This window comes from Melospiza georgiana, chromosome 1 (genome assembly GCF_028018845.1).
Source record: "Melospiza georgiana isolate bMelGeo1 chromosome 1, bMelGeo1.pri, whole genome shotgun sequence".
Lineage (NCBI taxonomy): Eukaryota > Metazoa > Chordata > Aves > Passeriformes > Passerellidae > Melospiza > Melospiza georgiana.
The window spans coordinates 44,131,879-44,151,960 of record NC_080430.1 but is presented as its reverse complement, the minus strand read 5'-3'; the positions used below and the strand labels follow the sequence as shown (position 1 = coordinate 44,151,960).

At 37.0% G+C, this 20,082-nt stretch overlaps 1 protein-coding gene across 1 annotated transcript; it reads right to left on the bottom strand.

The window, feature by feature from the left end:
- Positions 1-1,272: 1,272 nt before the first annotated feature.
- LOC131087219 (prostatic acid phosphatase-like) lies at positions 1,273-20,082 on the bottom strand. Its single transcript, XM_058030709.1, has 11 exons — positions 19,953-20,082; positions 13,981-14,076; positions 11,981-12,067; positions 10,946-11,098; positions 8,299-8,397; positions 7,398-7,502; positions 6,196-6,328; positions 4,711-4,793; positions 2,925-3,031; positions 2,183-2,352; positions 1,273-1,391 (listed from the first exon to the last, which is right to left on the bottom strand). Exons 1-11 carry the CDS (start codon positions 20,064-20,066, stop codon positions 1,273-1,275), a joined length of 1,266 nt encoding a protein of 421 aa, XP_057886692.1. The 5' UTR covers positions 20,067-20,082.

The window sequence follows — 20,082 nt, the reverse complement described above, 5'->3', positions numbered from 1 at the left end:
TCTCTTTCTGAATCTCAGCAGGACACATCAGCTTCAGCACTTTATACCTGTTGGGCTGACCCTGCTGTTGGCACCTGTTTGTGTGGTTGTCTTGGTTTCTAAAGAGACTTCTCCAAGGTATTATAATTCACAGTATCCTCTGCAGGACTACAGGATGAAAAGGTCTGGATTCAGTCTTGAAACATACAACAATAAGCAGGATTTTATACAGCAATATTAGTGCTTATTATGCATATAGTTTGTGACACTCAAGAGCAGTTACAGAAACACATTCCCTGACATTAGAAGCTTACAATCTAAACAAAATAAATTGCACAGAAGAGATCAACATACAAAAAGCAGAATCATTGTTCTCTTACTTTTAGTGTACATCTTGCTAACATATAGTATTGTGAACAGAGCAAGGAGTTAAAGGAGCTATTGTGATTTAAAATAAAAGATAATGAAGAGAGTGATAGCTTGAGGAATTATTCTAAGAGTGGCTCAAAAAATGCAGAGCAAAGGATCATTCATGACTGGGAACTCAGAAAAATAGGAAAACAGTGTAGCAGCTGAAAATAGATTTTAATATATTTACTTATCCATATTAGTGAAGTTACAGACACTGGCCAAGGTGCTGTTGCACTAAGCTTCTTGCTTGATGCCTGGATATGTGACAGAGATGATCCAGTTGTATTACTTTCAGTAAGAGCTATAGAGGTGTAACTCCTTTAAAGAGCAGGCTGAAGACTTATTAGCTAAAGACCAAGGTCAAAACTCTTGCATAAATTTGCATTAATAAATGCAGGAACAGTATCTTCAAATGCTGGTATGAGTCTTTTTCATACAGTAATGCAACTTCTGCTCACTAAAACTATTTTCCTGTGCATCAGCAAAATAGCCATTTATAGGAAGTAAGGTAAATATTAGAGTGCAGTTTTGAAGAAAGGCTTGTTGAGCAGCAGGGGGCTAAATGGTAATAGGCAATATAAAATAAACATAGGCAATAGCATTCCTTCACCCCATTGGTTGATATAAGATTGATTAATAGTAGTAGTAGAATAAAGATATAAATTGGAGTAATTCCATCCATCCAGTATTTCCTGAAATAACATATTTCTACAGTATTTCTCACTGCAGATGTGTAGAATTTTAGGCCACAGATACCTCAGTTGTTCAAGTATATTGAATATGCTTTGGAGATTATTTTGACCAGAGCAAACTGATGGGTATCAGCAACTTCAAGTATTCTTTGATGTCTAGCTGCTCTCACTTTCATTTTTTACCTCCTCTTTAAATGTCTTGGTAGCTGTTTCTGCTCCTGCAGCTTCCATAATGATAAAGGAGGTAGAGCAGTACAAGGTTAAAAAGGGACAAGAAGCCAACAGCAACATTAAATCCGATAAAAATATCTGTGAAGAACAAAAAATAAATGAAAAGGGAGTTAATGAAAGACATATATGTATACCATTTAATATGCAAAGCTAACAGTCTAATTATATATATGTGCAATGGAAATATTTCTGGCAAGACCATATTTACTGACATGTAACATAAGAACATGTACTTCAATCCTAGAAATTTGCAGATTGCTTCCTACGCATAGGTGAATCTTGCTCCCATGTTTCCATAGGGCAGGAGGGCCTATGTGTAGTTAATGAAAAAAGAAAAATAGTTTCATCAGGGATCAGCAGAATGGTGAATATCTGCAGGACAGGGGAAATAACGGGACTATTGAGAAGTAACATGTATTGCCTTGCTCTTCTCCTCCCTCCCAGAAATAATATTCAGGCAGGAAGAGGTGATCAGTTCTCAGCTGTTAGTAGATCATGGATCAGCTGCACTCAGTACAACTGCAGAAATACAGATGCACAAATCTTGCCATGCATTTGCAAGCCATTCTTGCTTTGCATTTGCAGAAAGTCTGCTGTATCCAACTTGAACGGGACGCTTGTATAGCACCGACATCCGTACTTCTCTTCGATGTTTTCAACAAGTGGTGATCTGGTTTTGACCATGGCCTTTAGGCAGCTCCTTTTGTGAATATGCTAATTTAATTTCTACTGACATTTCTTGTCCATAGTAAATCTGGCCCACACTTAGAGGGAAATCTATTGATTGTGTGAAAGGTACAAAGTTCGGAGCCATTGATAAAACATCTGCCTCTGTGTCTTATGTGGAAAATACAGAACTGTTACACTACCTTTCATTTTGTCTTTCTTCCCACATTCTTTTGACCAGTTTTCTGTAATCACAGGAGAAACTAGTTCAGCGAACTTCTCAAGTGGGCAAGAAGAGGTGCACCCTGGCAAAGTGAGGAGATAAGGATCCTTTGAAGTGTCGTTCCGATAATGCATTTCGATGCTATATTGCCTGATTAACGACATTGAAAAGCTTTTTTTTAAAAAAGGTTCTTAAATAGAAGGTTTCATACTTTGAGACAGCATGATGGAAATAGGCTCTAACATCCTACTCTAGAACCTGTTCTCCAAGAGTGGAGGCTTTGTGAAAGACATCTGCAAATCCCAGTTTGGCAAAGCTGTTAATTTAACTGCACAGATCAACAGACAGCTGAAAAGGTCTTTCTGCAGGCTCCTTGAATGGCACCAGCACTGGGCTCCTCTAAGCCAACTGGCTTACTGTGGGAGTTATGTCTTGGAAATGTTCTTGCTATCATCTGGAGAATCAAGAAAATTTATTTTACCACTTTCTTCCCTCTCATAAGGCTTGTTTTATATCTTCCTGTCTTTCAAAGCATACATCCAGAAAATGTAATTTTCCCTAGTTTTAATATGATTTTGTGCCTATGGGCTGTTAGTGAAGGATATATTTAAATGAAAATTTATCTTTATTATCTCCTCACAATATTTGAGAGAAAAATGGTTTTGTGGAAGAGGGTAGCAAATTCTAAACACTCTTTCTTGCATCAATAAGAAGATACTTGCCCATTGCTTTCTTGGTAGAGTTCAAAAAACTGGCAAGCAGCATATGGTGGCAGTTTTCCATTGAAAATATTGAGAGCAATCTGGAGAGCCCCAACTGTGGTGTCATGCTATTGGAAAAAAAAAATCCATCCTTTACAGTCAATTAATTCAACTAGCATTCATCCAGAGTTATGAGACAAGAATAGAGAGGGAGTGGAAATGAAGATAAAAGAAAACCTGTGTAAATTTGACCATAAAACTGTGTTCAGTATATTCACCATTGGGAAAAACATGTTAACTGATTACTACAGACAGCAGGAGGCATTTCCAAAGAGTTACTGCAGTATGTGCCTTACACCATCTGGCAGGATTTTGGAGACAGATACTGAGGGAAAGCAAGATGTGGTTTGAGTAATAAATCTACTTTTTCAGTTCATTTTCTCTTTTCCTGCCTGTGGTAGTGTCTTTTGCTCCAAGGTCAGATTAAGGCAGTGTACAGTAGTATAATCTAGGGCATTTCAAGTGAAGGTACAAGTACTTTTTTTTTTCAGGTAGTATACCAGACAAAATAGTTGTGCTCAAAGATTATTCTCCTTTCTTCCACTTCAGATTTTTTTTCTATTGTTCCTTCTGTTTGGACTCATACAACAAAATCTCAGTTTGGCTTCTATTTTTATGGGATCTGTTACCCACCCACATATAGTTTCTTCATCTACCCATTACCCCTGGCTTTTGCAAGGATCATAGGAAGAGGAGCTGAAGGCAGGAAGTCCAAACACTTCGGTGCATAAATTTTGCAAGCATCTTTAGGCACATATATATATGTATGTATCTGCCAGACCTATTTATACTATAGTCTAGCAGCTATGCTTTAATTAATATTCAGGTTCTGGAATTTTATAGGCTGATCAGTTTCAAAAATAACAGTATACATGAACTCAGGTTATTAAAGCAGAAGTGAAAAATCTGGATATACGGCTCTTTCCTCTTCAAAAAGAACATGGAGTCATGTAGGAAGAACAGTGAGAAAGATATGAGGTATCAAGTAGTTTCTATAGGAGAAAAGATTAAATACAGTAGGACTCTGTCTTGGAAAAGGAAATATGGAAGAGGAGTGACAGAAAATACTAAACTCGTTAGAGACCCAGAAAATGTGAATAAAAGCAGGAGTACTTTTTAACACAAAAGTCATTGTCACAGGATGTTGCAGATTCCAAAGGTAGAAATGAATTTAAAAAGTAATTAGGCAAGTTGATGGAAGACAGTCTGTCAAGAGAGACTAAACACAGGGGCAAATTCTGTCCCAGGAAGTCCCTAAGACACAGATTGCTGGAAGGTTTTATCAGACTGTGCTGTCTTTATTCTCACATTCATCCCTGCCTTTGGCTCTTGTTAGAGACAGAATGATGAGCTAAGCAGATCTTGGCCTGACGGAAGTGGCCCTCTTCACCCTCTAAAATAAATAAAATAATAGTAGTAGTAATAGAAAAGGACCCACAGAAGAGAGGTTTGGAGGCGCAGCTGAAGTTCTGCTATTGGCAGTACCTTTGCAGCACTTCAGGAAAGATGCAACTAATAGAAACTGCACCATTGGGTAGTAGGAATAATGAAGGATAGAATATATATATAGGTTTTTTTGCAAAATATAGTTTAACTAAAACCGAGGTGAGATCCATGCCTATGCTGTGTTCTTGTACTGATTAGTGTTTAGCTTGTTGGCTGAATTAAACTGTAGTGTATTATTCCTTCATTTAACTTAAATACTGATAAAATCAAAGCAAGATTTATGAAAGATGAAAATACTCACTGCAGAGTAGACCTCCATTTTTGTTGGTTTTGAAGAATTGGCAGCTTGTTTAATACTGTTTAAAATAATATCCACAAGGACACCTTAAAAATATGGGAAAAAGGAAGTGGAAAATGAAGGTATAATGCTTGAATGGAAACAAAAAAGAAAAAATAATGTGAGTATCAAATATAAGACATCTACTCAGGCCTCATATTCATTTTTCAGTTTAATACAATTTTGTAACTACAGAGAAGATATTACAGAGGAGAAAAATATGATTCATCATCCAGGTCAAGTGAAAAAGCAGGATTCACAGGAAATAATTTAGAACCATCCTGAGAACTGGTGATAATGACACTTCCAGTTCTGTTATGCTGAGATCTCTCCATTCTTTTTTTTTTTTTTTTTTTTTTGTAGTGTTGGAATAATGACAACTGTGCTGGTCTCTTCCTCTATACATGCCAAAGAAATATTTTAACTATTTACTTCCAACATGTTACACGTTATTGCTTCTTTGCTTTTTCCAAAGCTCTTTTGTGCTTCTTCTCCAGCCCAAAGGTATTCTAAAACCAATGGGTAAGGGCAGCAGAAATTGCCTGAAGAACAGTTTATATAATTTTAAGAAAAGAGGATGTAGCTGGTATGCCAGTGAACATTAAATAGTCCTGACTATTTAATATGGGCATCTGCCAGCTAATAGGCTTTACTGCAGATTGGAGCCAGTAATTGCTATATATTTGATCCTGTGATGTGCATGCCTAGGTGATGGATCTGCTAATAATTCTTTACCTAGATCTAAGCTGCACAGTAGATGCATTAGAAAGCCTAACCTCAAATGTTCCAGCCTGCAAATATTCTAACACAATTGTTTGGATTTCCTGCTCATGGATACCCGGGGATCATATGATAAATTCCAGGGTTGTGTCCTGAAGTAGTGTCAGAAAGTGCAGCACAGTCTATGTGCCCCCATTTTGGAGCTAAGCAGTAGCTCCCAGTTCTTGTAGTTCTTGCAGTATAGACATAACTGGAATCTCTCAGCTTCTACTCTGATCAGACTGTTTTGGAGCAGCTTTATATCACTCAGAGAGCTACAAGTATGTTGCCAGTGTTTTGACACAATATATAACCAGTACATCAAAGGGAGAAAAACAACAGAAAACAATTAGAAGAAATGTTGGAGAAACAACTAAATCTAACCTACTATAAGGTAAGTAATGATCATAACCATGAGGGCCTGATTTATTCCCTTAGTTTTCTATACTATTTCTAAAAAGTCCTAATACCTTTAAAAATCTGGAAAACCTGAAGATATTAATTTTTACGCCTTGTTGTGGTATTTTATCCATGCAAGTGCCAATGTTCAGCACATATTTGAATAGTTAATATGGCATCCAATGTCCATAGTTTCAAATCAAGGGTTTGTTTGAATAATTTTGCATTAGTGAAGTGACAACATGTTGCATTACCTCCTCCTTTCTTAAAGCTATGCATTTTTTGATTTACCTCCTTGTAGCCGTGATTTCTCTTCTGTTTTATAAACCCCAAATAATGAGAGTAAAGCCAATTCTGCCAGTTTTTCCATCTTGTTGATTACATCTTTAGTGGCCCATACAGGGAGAGTGTAATTATGAATATCCTAGTGATAAAGGAAAACAAAAGCATGTTTATAATTCACTGGTTTCCATCATCCTATCATCTACACTCACACTACTTAGTTTAGACTTTCTGAGGCTGTCCTGCCATTCTCTGTCCAGTATGGTTTTACTCCAGAGCATGCCTTGAAACACATTTTGTGGGAATGGGATTGGCCTGAAGTGAGTAAATGGGGAGAGAAGCATCTAAATGAAGGAGATTCCATAGTGTGTTCTTGCTATAGAGACACTTATCTTGGTGGGAAATATTGCAGACATATGTCTTCTTCTCTTTCTTTTTCTGGGTCTTCAGGTTATAAATATTTAATTTTTTCTGCCTTTCCGTATAGCTGTCCACATACCAGTTCTATCACTGGGCAACCAGAGACAAGTGTCACTCTTCAGTCATGTAACAGTGACAGTGTCGTATCATGTTTAATTACCTCAGTTTGTAGAGGATATGTTCAAAGTCCTTCATGCACTGCTGGTAGTGGCTGGGGTCAAATGGAATTATCCCATGTTTGTTGTCAATTTGGGCATTTTTTAACTGATAGCAATCACTGTCTCAAAAATTTTTAACTGATAGATCTTTCATGATCTCTCGTGTCCAAAATCATAAGTATTTTGATGTTTTTTAACTGAGAGAATTTTTGAAATTTTTAATTTATAGATCTTTCATGATCTCTCATGTTCAAAATCATAAGTGTTTTGATGTTTACCTTTTAATAGTTTAACGCTAATAATTTAATTTCTCTGTTAAAAATCACAAATCTATTATAGCCATTATGCTGAATAATTCTATAGCAGCATATTGGGAAGGGGAAAAAGGAAATAATGGGAATGGTACCAGTTCTTCAAACCTGAAATGGAAATTACAATCTCCCAAGCTATAGACCATGTTTTTTTGATATCTTTTTTTTACCAAAGCACTAAAATATAACTTAGATTAAAAAAAAAAAAAAAAAAAAGTAGGAGAAAATACAACTCATTCCTGTGAAAACACATTGCCATAGTTTAATTGAAACCCAAAGTTGGACTTATATTCATCCCCAGCATCTATTGATTTATTATTACCTCACAATGAAGAGTGTCATATGTATTCCAGAGCTGGAAATTGTCCAGTATTTTAAGGTGATTTAGTTCAAGCCCTGTGTTAACTGCCATTGTTTGCAAAAAATCCTGTGGGGAAAAAGTGAAGAGTATACCACAAATGCTCAATACACATGGAATGTACATGCATATAGATTCACTAACACCCAACCCTTTCACAGAATTTTCACAGAACTAAAGAAAAAGCTGAGTTTGAAAGGACCTGTAGGGATCATTTAGTCCAACTCCTGGCCCTGCACATGACATTTCTAAGAATCGCTCCATGTGCCTGAGATCATTGTTCAAATGCTTCTTGAACTCTGTCAGGCTGGTGCTGTGATCACTTTCCTGAGGAGCCTGTTCAGTACCTGACCACCCTCTGGGTGAAGAAACTTTCTCTAATATCTGACCTTGGAGATGCAATAGTCTGGTCAGAGATGGAGAAAGCCTAGATAAGCTTTCCCATGAATTGGTCTGGGAAACTTTAGGGAGCTGGAGAGAAAGAATTCTAAACAATCTACACCTGGTGTTTGGTAATAAGCTGTTTTGCCCATAAGGTTGTTTACAAATGGGTGTCTTGTTAATTAGCCAGTCATCTGAAATGTATTGGTTAAATGACCAATCAGTTCCACCTGTATCAGACCAGTGTATAAAAGATGTGGTTTCAGTAAAATTAGGGCTATTGCCACTTTGCCTTCTGATCTGACTCTGTGTCATCTCTGACCCAATGATGACCTTACCTAAACAGGAGTTTAATTTTTTCAATTTGTTTTTGCATTTTAACAAAAGAAAAAGTGCAATTCTTTAACTTCTACAACTTAGTTACCTTCTTTTTTCTCACATCTTGGGTTTGTTTAGGTTTTTGTTTGTTTGTTTTTCCTCTTACCATGTATGGTTGTATTCTACTTTGAAATTCTTTAGATGTTTGTGTTTCATGCTGGAGTTCATCAAAACGGGGACAGTTGGGCAGAGGGAAGTTCAGCCTCTGAAACATGAAAAGAAAAACTTAGAATAGTTCTAAAATTATCAACACCCCTCTGTTTTTTCTGAGATTAATGGTGTAATATTTTTGGACAGATTCATGGTTGTGCTAGACCAACTCAATAGTTGTTTGTTTGGGTACCTTAATAATTAATTCAGTTAACATAGTGAGTAGACTGGGGTAACTTGACTTTTCAATGGTTACTTGTTTCTGTGATAGCTTGATTTCCCTCAATTTAACTGATTTTGGCAGAAAGAAATGGCACATGTCTGTCAAGGGGTTGCTTTGAGAAATGGGTTGGGGTCCATGATCAAAAATTTTAAAAAGCTACAATTTCCCTCTCATTTTCTGCATTCTCTCAGCTGTAACTTAACTCCACCTGGTAGCTGGAATCTGAATTGCTTCTCCATCTACACATCCAGGTCTCATCTCTTTGGTGATAACCAGTGGATTATGGTAAGCATTTTAAGTACTACTTAATAGACAGAACTTAAAACAAGAGTGACAGATTGTTCTCCTGAAATATCAAAAAGCTATGGGGCTAAGGGCTCTGTTCTTCTTTAGGGAAATGGTTCACTTTTATTTACTCCAAGTATGTGCTTTACAAGATCACATGATAACACATATTTGATCTGAACAGCATGTAAATACATGCGTGCTTCAAACCCTGAGCTCTGGCAAAAAATATATCAATTGCACAAAGACAAACGATACCTGATACAGCATAAAATGTCAGTGAAAAGCCATGGTGAACAAAACAAGCTTGTGCTGGTTCAGCATTTTATGCCGCATCACTAGAGTATTTTTGACCCAGCACTAGTATTATCCTGTAACATTTACAGACTGCACTTCCAGCATGTCTCCAGTGGGACATTGGCAGCAGCCCCCAACTGACCCTAGCCCACTTTCCCTTGGATAGGTTACCAAGGATGCAATTTTTCTGTAACAGCAGCACACTGAGGATGAAAGCTCAGAGTTGCAATGTGAGACTGGGGAATGTTGTTTAATTACACAATATAAATGTTTTTCTTGCTGTATGCCTTAATTATCCCTCTCTAGGTGTTATTAATTAAGCCACTCCCTTTGGCTTCATTAAGCAGTACTCAGTACTGTTGCCTGTCAAGTCTTGATAGATCTCAGCAGCTTAAAAATAAACTGTGATTATGGTTTTTTTATAGAACTGTACCTGGCTCCAGTTTCCCACTTTGTGTTGCTTGGGGCTTGAACATACCTTCAAACATCTGCTTGGTTTAACAAGAGAACAATGTTTTTTTTTCCAGGTGGTTTGCATGATAAAAGGCATTTTATGCTGCTGCAGAGGTGTGTTTGATGGAAGCATCAGTACTCACTCCTGAAGCAGCCACAGAAATGATGAGGCACTAGAGACTCCTACAAATGAGCTTCCCTTCCTCAAACAGGTTGTTTCATTGCACTATGATTCCTACCCCTCAAACCCTAAGGGCTTTGAGGTATTCCGTAGCCAAAACTCTAACCACCCTGATGTTTTTCTTGTCTTCTGGTGAAAGGACTTCCTCTGTTATTTAAATAACAATGACAGTGTTCTTTTCTGTTTAGGAACAGGGTTAAGTTTCTGGTTGAATCACACTTGCCTAATCCAGTTTGTGGGAACCCTTTCTCCCTGTACTTGTTTTCAAACATGGGCTCTAAGAATGGAGCAACATCAAAGGGAGAGAGGTGTGGCAGCCCCCTAATGAGTGAGTCCATGGCCTGATGTTGGTGATGGGCAGTTATGTAGATGCATTAGTTATGTAATAGGTGGTTTGTACAAATTTCCTTAAAGTCAGCTTCTCAAAGTCCTCAAAGCCAGAATTAAATGAGGCTTTCTGTTTTTACACTCACAAGCTTTTTATCCTTGTTGGCCACACTGTTCCTTACACAGTCCTTGTCACAAGAGCAAGTGAAATTAAAATCTAAACCTGAGTCAGCCAGAGTGAGCTACATGAAGTAAAACTTCTACAGGACATATTATTCAGGTAGGTATACCCTTATGATCTGCAAGAGAAGTTCTAGGGTTTCATTAAATGTTTCTATAGCACTGAGCATAAAAGAGCCCTTGTCTGTAATTAGAATGCCTAAGTGCTACCAGAATAGGAAGGTAATCATTTTGAGGTCATTACAGTGGCTGGTGGAAATTCAAGTTTATTCCTTGAATAAACTATGGAAAAAAAATTGCCAAAGATTAAAGATCTGCCTACTTGAGTGGTGATTAGAAAAGCACTTCTTTCCTGTAAAGATTTAGGGCAACTTCTCTAGAATATTGTCCAAAAGTGTTCTGGTCAGAAGAAATAACCTCGGAGAAAATGGTAGTGTGTGTGGTAATTCAGGTGTTCTGCAACTATGGAAGGAGGATTTTCATGAAGCTGTTACGATTGACCTATGAAATGCTTGTCAGCCAGTAGCTGCATTTGATATTTTCTATTATATTGAACTCAAAAAGCTTAAAAGTGTTTTTTTGCTATTTTCCTTTTTTCTGTTCTTTTGCTTCTGTGAAAGATTAGGACTTTATAGAATGCTTCTAGCCAGTACTCACCTGCTCTGCTGTTTTATGAAAAATGTGGACTGGAATGGGTTGCCAGAGAAGATCAGGGTTCCAAATTTGGCTGCTAGTTGGTGGAAAGAGGCCAGAAAGATATGACTGGGCACTCATAATGGTGCGATCATAATCTGTACTTTGGATGTAAAACTGAAAATAGAATGGCAAAGAATTAAAGATAAAATGGAAACTATAAGATATTAGGGAAATTTTACCCAACTTGTCGGTAGTGACTTCTTGTTTTTAGTGTTATATTTTTGCATAAAGTCAAAACCGTGAAACTGTAACTCAGTTTTGCAGGGCCCTACTTCAGTTTCACAAATGGAATTTTCAAGGCATCTTTTAATTTGGAATCTAACCTCCAGACTGAACTAAAAGAATAGGAAAACTTGATTTCAAAGAAGGACATTCTTTATCTTCTTTCTCTCAATCTTAACATTGATATATATGATTTAATGGTGGACAGGTTGACAATTGGACTTGAAATTCATAAAGGTCTTTTCCCACCTAAATGATTCCATGGTCTATCCGTGATCAGGAATGTTAAAGCACTCAAAACCCTAAACTTCTCTTGGAAGCATAGCAAAGGTATTTCATGCCTTCCCACAATGCATGCCTCCTAAAGAGACCAAAATGTTAGAGGTGTCTTCCCCACAATGGATCTGTGCTGTATGATAAGCACATCCAAAGAGCTGTTACAGGAGGAAGTGTGTAAGCATGGCCCATCACATGACTGGAGAAGTATTTATCTGTGCAGTGATCATTCTTGTCTTAGTCTGTTGAAAAATTCCCAACTCATTCAACTTTGAGCTGTTCAGTTTGGGAAAATTAGGCTGTGAAAGACCCAAACAGAATGTAAGAGCTGAAGAATAGATTTTATTCTGTGTTTACCTTGACATAAGTCTGACTTTCAAAAATGTTCTTCTATTACCTGAATTTCTCCATTAATGAAATGAGTATGATAATGTGCTTTTTTAAGTCCATAGTTCTGCTATGCCAGAGAAATGTGCTGCAGACAGATCTGCTCTATACCTCTTGCCTGTTGTATGTGCTGTTCAAGAAGCTGGAATATCGTTTCCTCATGTACTGTCCAAGTTCAAATAGCTGCTGCATTCCAGTCTGTAAGGCAAGCATATGGGTAACTACAAGATTAGGGTTACTAGAGACTTTTAGTGTAAAAGTGTCTTTTTTTCTTTTTTTATTTTTTGTCTTCAGCTATCACCTTTTACGTTATCATTAACTGTTTGTATAACGTACTGTTACTGTGGTTTAACCCCAGCTGGCAACTGAACACCACACAACTGCTCTCTCATTCAGCCCTGGTGAAACTGGGGAGAGGATCAGAAGAGTAAAAGTGGGAAAACTCCAAGCTTTGAAGACAGTTTGATATGAAAAGCAAAAGCCACACATGCCAGTAAAGCAGAACAAGGAATTTATTCACCACTTCCCATGGACTGGAAGGTGTTAGGCCTCCAGGAAAGCAGAGCCCCATCCCAGTTACTTGGGAAAACAAATGACATCAAGCTGAATGTCTGCCCCTTCCTCTTTCTCCACCCAGTTTTATATGCTGAGCATGGCATCATATGGTACAGTATATCTCTTTGGTCAGTGGACACCTGCTGCCCCAGCTGGGTCCCCTCCCTACTTCCCCCCCAGACAAACTCAGGGTGGTACAAGAAGCAGAAAAGCCCTTGAATCTGTGTAAGCCCTGCTCAGCAGTAACAAAAACATCCCTGTGTTATCAGCACTGTTTTCAGCACAAAACAGAGCCCTGTCCCAGCTCTCTCTCAGCCAAAACCAGAAGAACTGTGTATGTTGCAGGTGATCTAGAATTTTTAATATAAATGTTCACTTTTATCTATGAAGAAGTTTTATGTTCTGAAGTGCTAAGATTGCAGTATCTGCTACAGAAAGGCAATGCCCCTGACTCTGTACAAATATTATTTCCACAGTGCTGTAGATCTGTAGACACCGATCAACATTGTCCTTTACAATGTATGTCATTTAGTGACAGCTGAGAGAGGATGATTGACAGCCTAGTATTTATCATTGTCATTGCTCTGTTATTTATCCAGCCTTATACATTTGTGGCTTATATTTCTGCCTTAAGTAGCATTCTTCTGTCTTTGCTTTGGTGCGCCTGCGGTTGTCTTTGGTTGCGCACTGTCTTTTCTGTGATTTATTTCTAAAGCCTGAGCTGAACTTTTTAACTTCTATCTGTCAGAGAAGTACATTCCTACTACTGTTTTTAAAAAGATAGCAAAATAGCAAAAAGCTATCAAAAAATCAATGCCAAAGCAGGGACATCTTAGTATGTAAGCTAGTAATGAGACAGTAATGCATTCAGTGTGTGAATTTTTCACATCTTTCAAGCCCCCTTAAAGCATTAAACACTGAACTGTATCTGTTTCATACTTCTGCACCATGACAAAATATTATTAGGAAATGCATTAGCTTCCTTTTGCTCCAGAGCTTCATATGTCAAGTAGTCAAAGAGCTAAGGCTTGGTGTTAAAATGCCAGAGCAGCAAGTAGGTTCAGTGCATCCTAGTGAAACTCTGGACTGCAAGTGGCCTTGTTGGAAGACACATTGTCCCCAGAGGCAACCTCCTCCTGCAAGTCTTCTCTTGTTTTGTGAATTGGTGGTTGTCAGTCCAATGATGAGATGTGGACTTGTTGTGTCTTTGACCTTTCACAGGGCTCAGTACTTAATGGTCATTAGAACTTCATCAATGTTAACAGTACAGTGTTTAAACTTGCAATTTTTTTGAAAGCAGACACACTATCATGAAGTTGTTGCTTTTAGGAAGGTAATTATAAAGCTATGATGAACAAGATTTCAATTTAATAACAGCTAAATGAACAATATTGCAAAAATATTTATAAATTACTGGTATTGGTATTTGCTAATAGCAACTATCAGAAGCTGGGATTTTTGCTAATGCTTTTTAGACACACACATAACACACAAAAATATCTTCCCACTTCCTCTTTCAATAGCATTTTTAAGTTCTTATAAGAAAGTCAACATACCTTGGTGAGCTGTCCAAATCCCTGGGGCCATTCACTTTCTTTGTGTAGATCAGTTGGAAAGTTCACAATTGGTGTTCGGTCACCATGTCGGAAAAGCTGACAATGTAAGCAATCAAAACCCCTTGAGTTCATTACTGTTAACACTCCTTTCTTATCTAACTAGAAGTGAAGCATATATTATACTTCCAGTGTCATTTTTCAAATGAAAATGTTGGAGAGTCTGCAGAAACCTGGTCAAGTAGGATGTGAATATATTCTTTAAAATCAAGGTTATGTATAATTATATTAGAATTAAGTGGGCATAAGCCTGATGATTCTTCCTTCTAGAACATTAATCACCCAGGATGTTAATGTTGGGATTGTGTTCACAGATAGGCATTTAGACAGGAAATATGCCTGAATTTTGGAAACTCAGTTCCTGTGAATATTAAGCCAGTTACTGATTTGCTTAGATTAGTATTTAATTACTTTGTCATAGACACTTGAAATGTTTTTGGTAACCTTTTTTTCATAGCAGTATCTTTAAAAGTAATTCTATGTACACATGGATCTTATGCTCAGTTTCTCAATCATCCTAAAATATAAAGATAAAAGAGTATAAACATTTACATTGTTGGCTTAATTAATACTTTATTAGTACTTTTACATGCAAATATAAAATATTTTTTAAAGTCTTTAGGATTTTATCTCTATCAAATTCAGTGAGAGCAAAGACTTTGGTTGCTTCACTATCCTGAACAGTCCAGCATGCTGAGTATTAGTGTGATGCATTCAATCATATGATTTTTAATCAGAAAAATTAAATGAACCTTTTTGTATTTTTATTCCAGCATACAAAGGAAATTACAGCCCTAGATTAAATGGTTCTGAAAAACTAAATTATTCCCCCCATAGCATATACTGCATGGGCTTAGAAAAATTAAATCCACAGAAGATTCATGTGAAACAAAATGCTGAAATACAAATTCACAGGGCTCCAGACAACCTTTCAGGATGCTGACCCAAATTGTTGGAAAAATTACCTTTGCTTATCAATGTTCCCATCACCAACTTCTTTCCTGACTTAGCACAATAAAATGACAATGTAGCAGCACGGTATATTTGTTAATAAAATGACATTTATGCCCTAATACCTCAGTGGTGCTTAACTTGTTTATAATTAATACTCTCCATTGCCTCATTAAGCCACATCATTCTTGCCCAGACATGAGAGAAGGCTGATCACACTTGTTTGTTTGCCACTCCCACTGGGAGGTGTTTCACGTTTATATTTTTCAAAGTAAACACCAGTGGTGTGACTTAATGTTTTAATTACAGCACATATCCTTTCCATCAGCCTTCTGTAGTAATGCACACAGACCTGTGCTGGAGCAGGTACTGCAGAGATGGAAAATACTGTCCATTAAAGGCAAATATAATTGGATTTCTCACTCTGTTTCTACAATAGACAGCAAAGTTTGCTAGAGTATAAGTTACCATTAGAACATGTAGAAGACAGCTCATTATGTTTTTTGTTTTGCCGGTTTAATTTCACTATGTGGCCAACTTAAAATATATATTTTGCAGTGAATTGAGGAGGGTCTTCACCCTCATTATCAAGTTTCTTGTTTGGGGTTTTTTTTTTTCCTTTTCTATGCAATTTTTAATCCTCTTTAAATCTCATTTATTATAGTCTGGAATCTCAGTCGGTTCTTTATAACAGTTTCTCAGTGCACCTGTAGTGAGCAGGAGAGTAAGTTACATTGTCTGGTGGTTAATTCAGCTCAGTGCAAGAAAAATGAGTGATAAGGACTTTTGTACTACTGCTCCTTTCCTTATGCTTACATACATAGGTGTCAGGTAGGATTTATTAGTTTTTCTGGACAAGCTGGTAGCTGTGTCAAGAGTGAAGGGTAAATTCCCAATCACAACATAGCTGCATCCTCTCTTGTTAAATTATCCAGCTTCACAGCAGAGCATTTTTATAGGTAATTGGCAATCGTTCAAACTGACTGACATGTTTAAATGACTAATTTTTATGTATTTTTAGGCAATAATTAACAATAGATCAACACTTGGCCATAAATATGCCCTTTTTAGTAGAGAGAAATTACTGACAATGTGTTAGATTTTAAATACTGGCTTGTGATGTTTTATGTTCAGTTTTCTGCCTAACCCTGAGTGTGTCACAACAGTCACTGTCACAACAGTCAACCCATAAAGCTTTCAATAAAATCAGAACAGCATTTGTTCTGAATAGAAGTTAGTGTGCAGAAAGATCAAGATCAAACGATATATATGAGCAGGAGATGTAAAGGAAAGTGTTTAATTTCTTTGTAACCTTAAGAATTTTAAGGAGTGGAGGTCTGCTCTTCTAAAAAGAAGCTTAGTTTCTTTAAGTCCACACAAAAGAGGAAATAAAAATTAAGATCCTTGTTCATATTTCTGCACCTTCATTGCACAGTGTCGCATAAATATGGTATGAACACTAAGCTGGAAGCAGCAAGAGGGGAACAAACACTTAAAAAAGCAGAATCCTGTTTTTAGGAATTCAGGGATAAAGCTTCTTAGCCAACTGGTTTTTGTATGTGCTCAAACCTCCTTGCTACTTCTGAAAATAACCTTGCTTCAGCTGCAAAGGAAACAATGACCCTATGAACAACCACTTAACCTGAAAGACTAATTCATTCACTCACAGCTTCATCTTAGGAGACTTTTTCTAAAATTTGAAACTGTTTTTTTCATTAGAACACCTGATAGGAAAAGAAAGTGTATCCCTACAGATCCTACCTTACTCATCGATATGAGTTTCTCAACACTCATAGTTTCAACTGTTTTAAAAATTAGTTGATTCATCAAAGTAATTTAAAAATATGTGTGTTGCAGCATTTATTACTCCTGACCAACAGATTACCTTCCTGACCTTTCAGGAGACACAAAACATGGAAGAATGAGAGAAGAGGAGCAAGGAAGCATCCTTAAAAGTGAAAAGACTCCAGAAATCAAGAAGGGGGCAATGGTAAGGGGAATGTACACAAGGGGAGAAAACAGATCTGTTTGGTATATTAATTTTGGCACTCCTTTTGAAGTGCTTCACTTCTGTTCTTGAAAGCAATAGGTGAATAATTACCAAATTCATTACCTTCTCCTTCTACTCTGATAAGGCTTGAATCTGATTTGGTGTCTGGGTTTTCCATTCACTCGTGATAACTTTGTGAGCATGATCACTTCATATGAAAATGGTCACATGAGTCAGACTTTGGCCAGCATTTGCTTCCATTGTTGTCAGGTGAAAAATCATATTGGAGACAATCTGGTGCAGGGCAGGGGGTGCACTGAGAATATGGCCTGTGTAGCATACATACATACATACATATATATATATATATATAATCTTCATTTAGAAATGCCATGAATTACAGTGAAGTGTCTGTCTCTGAGTGATCTTGCAGACCCTTTTATTGACAGACTTAACTTCAGACAAAAAGATCTGTTACTTTGAAGCCAGGAGTAGGAAGGGAGAAACAAAAGTGAAGTGAAACCATCATGCTGCCAGTTCAGGGAAACCAGATGTAGAAGTACTGAGCAAGTTTAGTCAAGATTTCAGATGCTTTGGCTTGATTAGAGAAATCACGCTCAGAGATAACATGCTCAGTCAACGCTTCCTACCCTGAGTTACAAGAAGAAAAACATGATGAAACCACAGTACCTCAGAAACCACACCTCTTTGTATATATGACAGGTGAAATGTGTGTGTGTAGAGGCAGAAGGTTCAGGTCAGAACTTCTTTAAACACAGGCAATAAATCAGTACTTCATTTCTACTTGGGTGCCTGATTGTCCTACATATTTCCTATTTTCTTCTTTAAAGTTTGTGTTTTTAAATTTAAATTCTGCCTTTAATCTTAAATTTATTGCACAAGATTGTGGTGAAAGCTAATGTTTACATGTAAGCAAAGAAATTTAGAAAGGATTTTGACAAATTGGCTTGAAGTAGAGCTTTTCAGAGAACAGGGCTTGTGGCCAATAGTCAAAACGCACAGAGTCAGCACAAAGGTGGAAGTTGTGAGGAGAGAGTGAGACACCTTCCCAGGCATAGCACAATTCTAGAAGTGAGAAAAAGTGAACATTTTTCTGTGTTTCTTCACTCCTACAGATGTATTTTATATTGTGCAGTTCTGCTAAGGAAGTTTTAAAACATCATTATGACAATTTTCACACTGCAGTAATACTCCCAGGTGAAAACATGGTAGCTTACAGGACAGCTGGACAATGGCTATTGAAGTATGTCAGAAAATGCCTTTCCGATTTACCTGACTGTAGCAACATCCTCATTATATCTCATTATATCAGTGGTATATTCACTGATGGGGGTCAATTCCTATGCTGTATACTTATACTAGCAATTCTGTTTCTATGAACATTCAATCAGTGATTTCAGAAGGCAAAATTCAATAGAGCATACATAAACCATGCCTTGAGAAAAAAGATGTATATTGTGATAATATTAAACCTATTGTAACATTTTATGTGATTGGTCAGCCTAAGCAAAAGTAACAGGACTAAAAGGAAGACAGCCTAAATGAAATTTACCTGCTATTTAATGTTTATTGTGGCAAGCTATCCTAGAAATTGTTTTTTGGTTTTTTATTTGTTTCTTTTTTGTGGATTTGGTTTTTTTTTATTTTTTTTTTGGTCAGGTTATGGTAAGCAGATGATTTTGAGTAAGAAGCCTCTCTCTCCAAAATGGTATACATTTCCAGTAACTTTCTGCAAAATCATTGCTTGTCAAAACACAATAACAGTAATTCAATAAAAATCTCATTCCTTTCAAGGAGTTAATGCTCCAAGGCTTGCTGTCTACCTGTTTTCATCCAGTTTTCCCTGTTACCAAGTATGCATGTTTTTCCAATGGTAACATGGACATGCAACATTCTGTACACAGAATGTTACTGGAATTAGTGTCAGGTCCCTGCTATGTGTGGTGTCTCAGCAGGAGCAGGAACTGGTTTTTCCTGTGCACTCTGGCCTTCGTCCAAGCTGTGCATGCACAATGCACCCAATGTGGCTATACATGGAGTACTCTACCTGGAGCCAAAAGATATGTTTTGGATAGAGTACTTCTGCACACATAATGTCTCAAATAGGGAAGGGCTGAAGGAGAAGATCTTCAATTGCCTATTTATAAAAGTTCATTCCAAACTCCTCAACTTTGTACAGAAAGTATTGCTTTGGACTAACTAGTCTTTATCATTATACATTTTATTTAAAAAAAAGAATGAAAAGGACCATTGTTCAACCTTCATAAGCCAAAGTATTACATTGAATTAATGTCTCTTTTTTTAAGAGGCATTTGGGAAAGTGACATTGAAGTAGTGTTTAGCTACTTTGAAATAAGAAATTGTTAAACAGCAAAACAATTGTTACAGTCTGTTTTCAGTGTAACTGAAGTTAATACAATTTATCTCTCAAATGTCCACTTAAAAACACTTGTCTATTTAGTTTCTCAGTGTATTGCTGTGACAATTCATTTATTGTGAAATGGAAAATATTTATTTTGTATGTTTATGTGTGGTAACTTCTGTAACACGATACGTTTCATCTTCCAAGCATAGAAGAATTAGTCCATTATCACCAGCTCTAACAGTATGCATTGGAGTATCAGTTAAATTAAGGAAGAATAGGTAAATGTGGACTTTGCATCTCCTAATTCCTCTGCACTATGCATCTACCACAAAGTCAGTTATCTTGAAACAATAATTAGGAGATTAGGAGATGAAATAATTAGGAAGATTAGGAGATTAAAATTCTAAGAACCAGAGACATTTTTATCTTTCTTTAGGTTAGGTCTTTAAACTCAGTAAGCAGCAGGGCAGCAGTACTTATTTCTAAGTTTGGACACAAGCAAAGAAACTGTACACCTTGTCTGATTCAACAGACATGTAATTCTGTCCCTGTAATCCCCACAACAAAACAGACAACAAATCTACTTACTACAACCACAAACTTCAGTTCTCGTGCTGCAGTAGTCCGTTGAAGCAGAATGAGAATAATGTGAAAAGAAAAACACAGGATCCTAGACAAGTTGGGAAGCTGTATCACACCCATCCTGACAGGAGAGGAA

Coding starts and splice junctions, on each gene's coding strand:
- LOC131087219 (XM_058030709.1), bottom strand. CDS start 20,066: ATGGGTGTGATACAGCTTCCCAACTTGTCTAGGATCCTGTGTTTTTCT. Junction 8,398..10,945: donor TTCATAAAACAGCAGAGCAG/GTGAGTACTGGC, acceptor TTCATGTTTCAG/AGGCTGAACTTCCCTCTGCC. Junction 1,392..2,182: donor GAAGAAAGACAAAATGAAAG/GTAGTGTAACAG, acceptor TGTTCTTCACAG/ATATTTTTATCGGATTTAAT.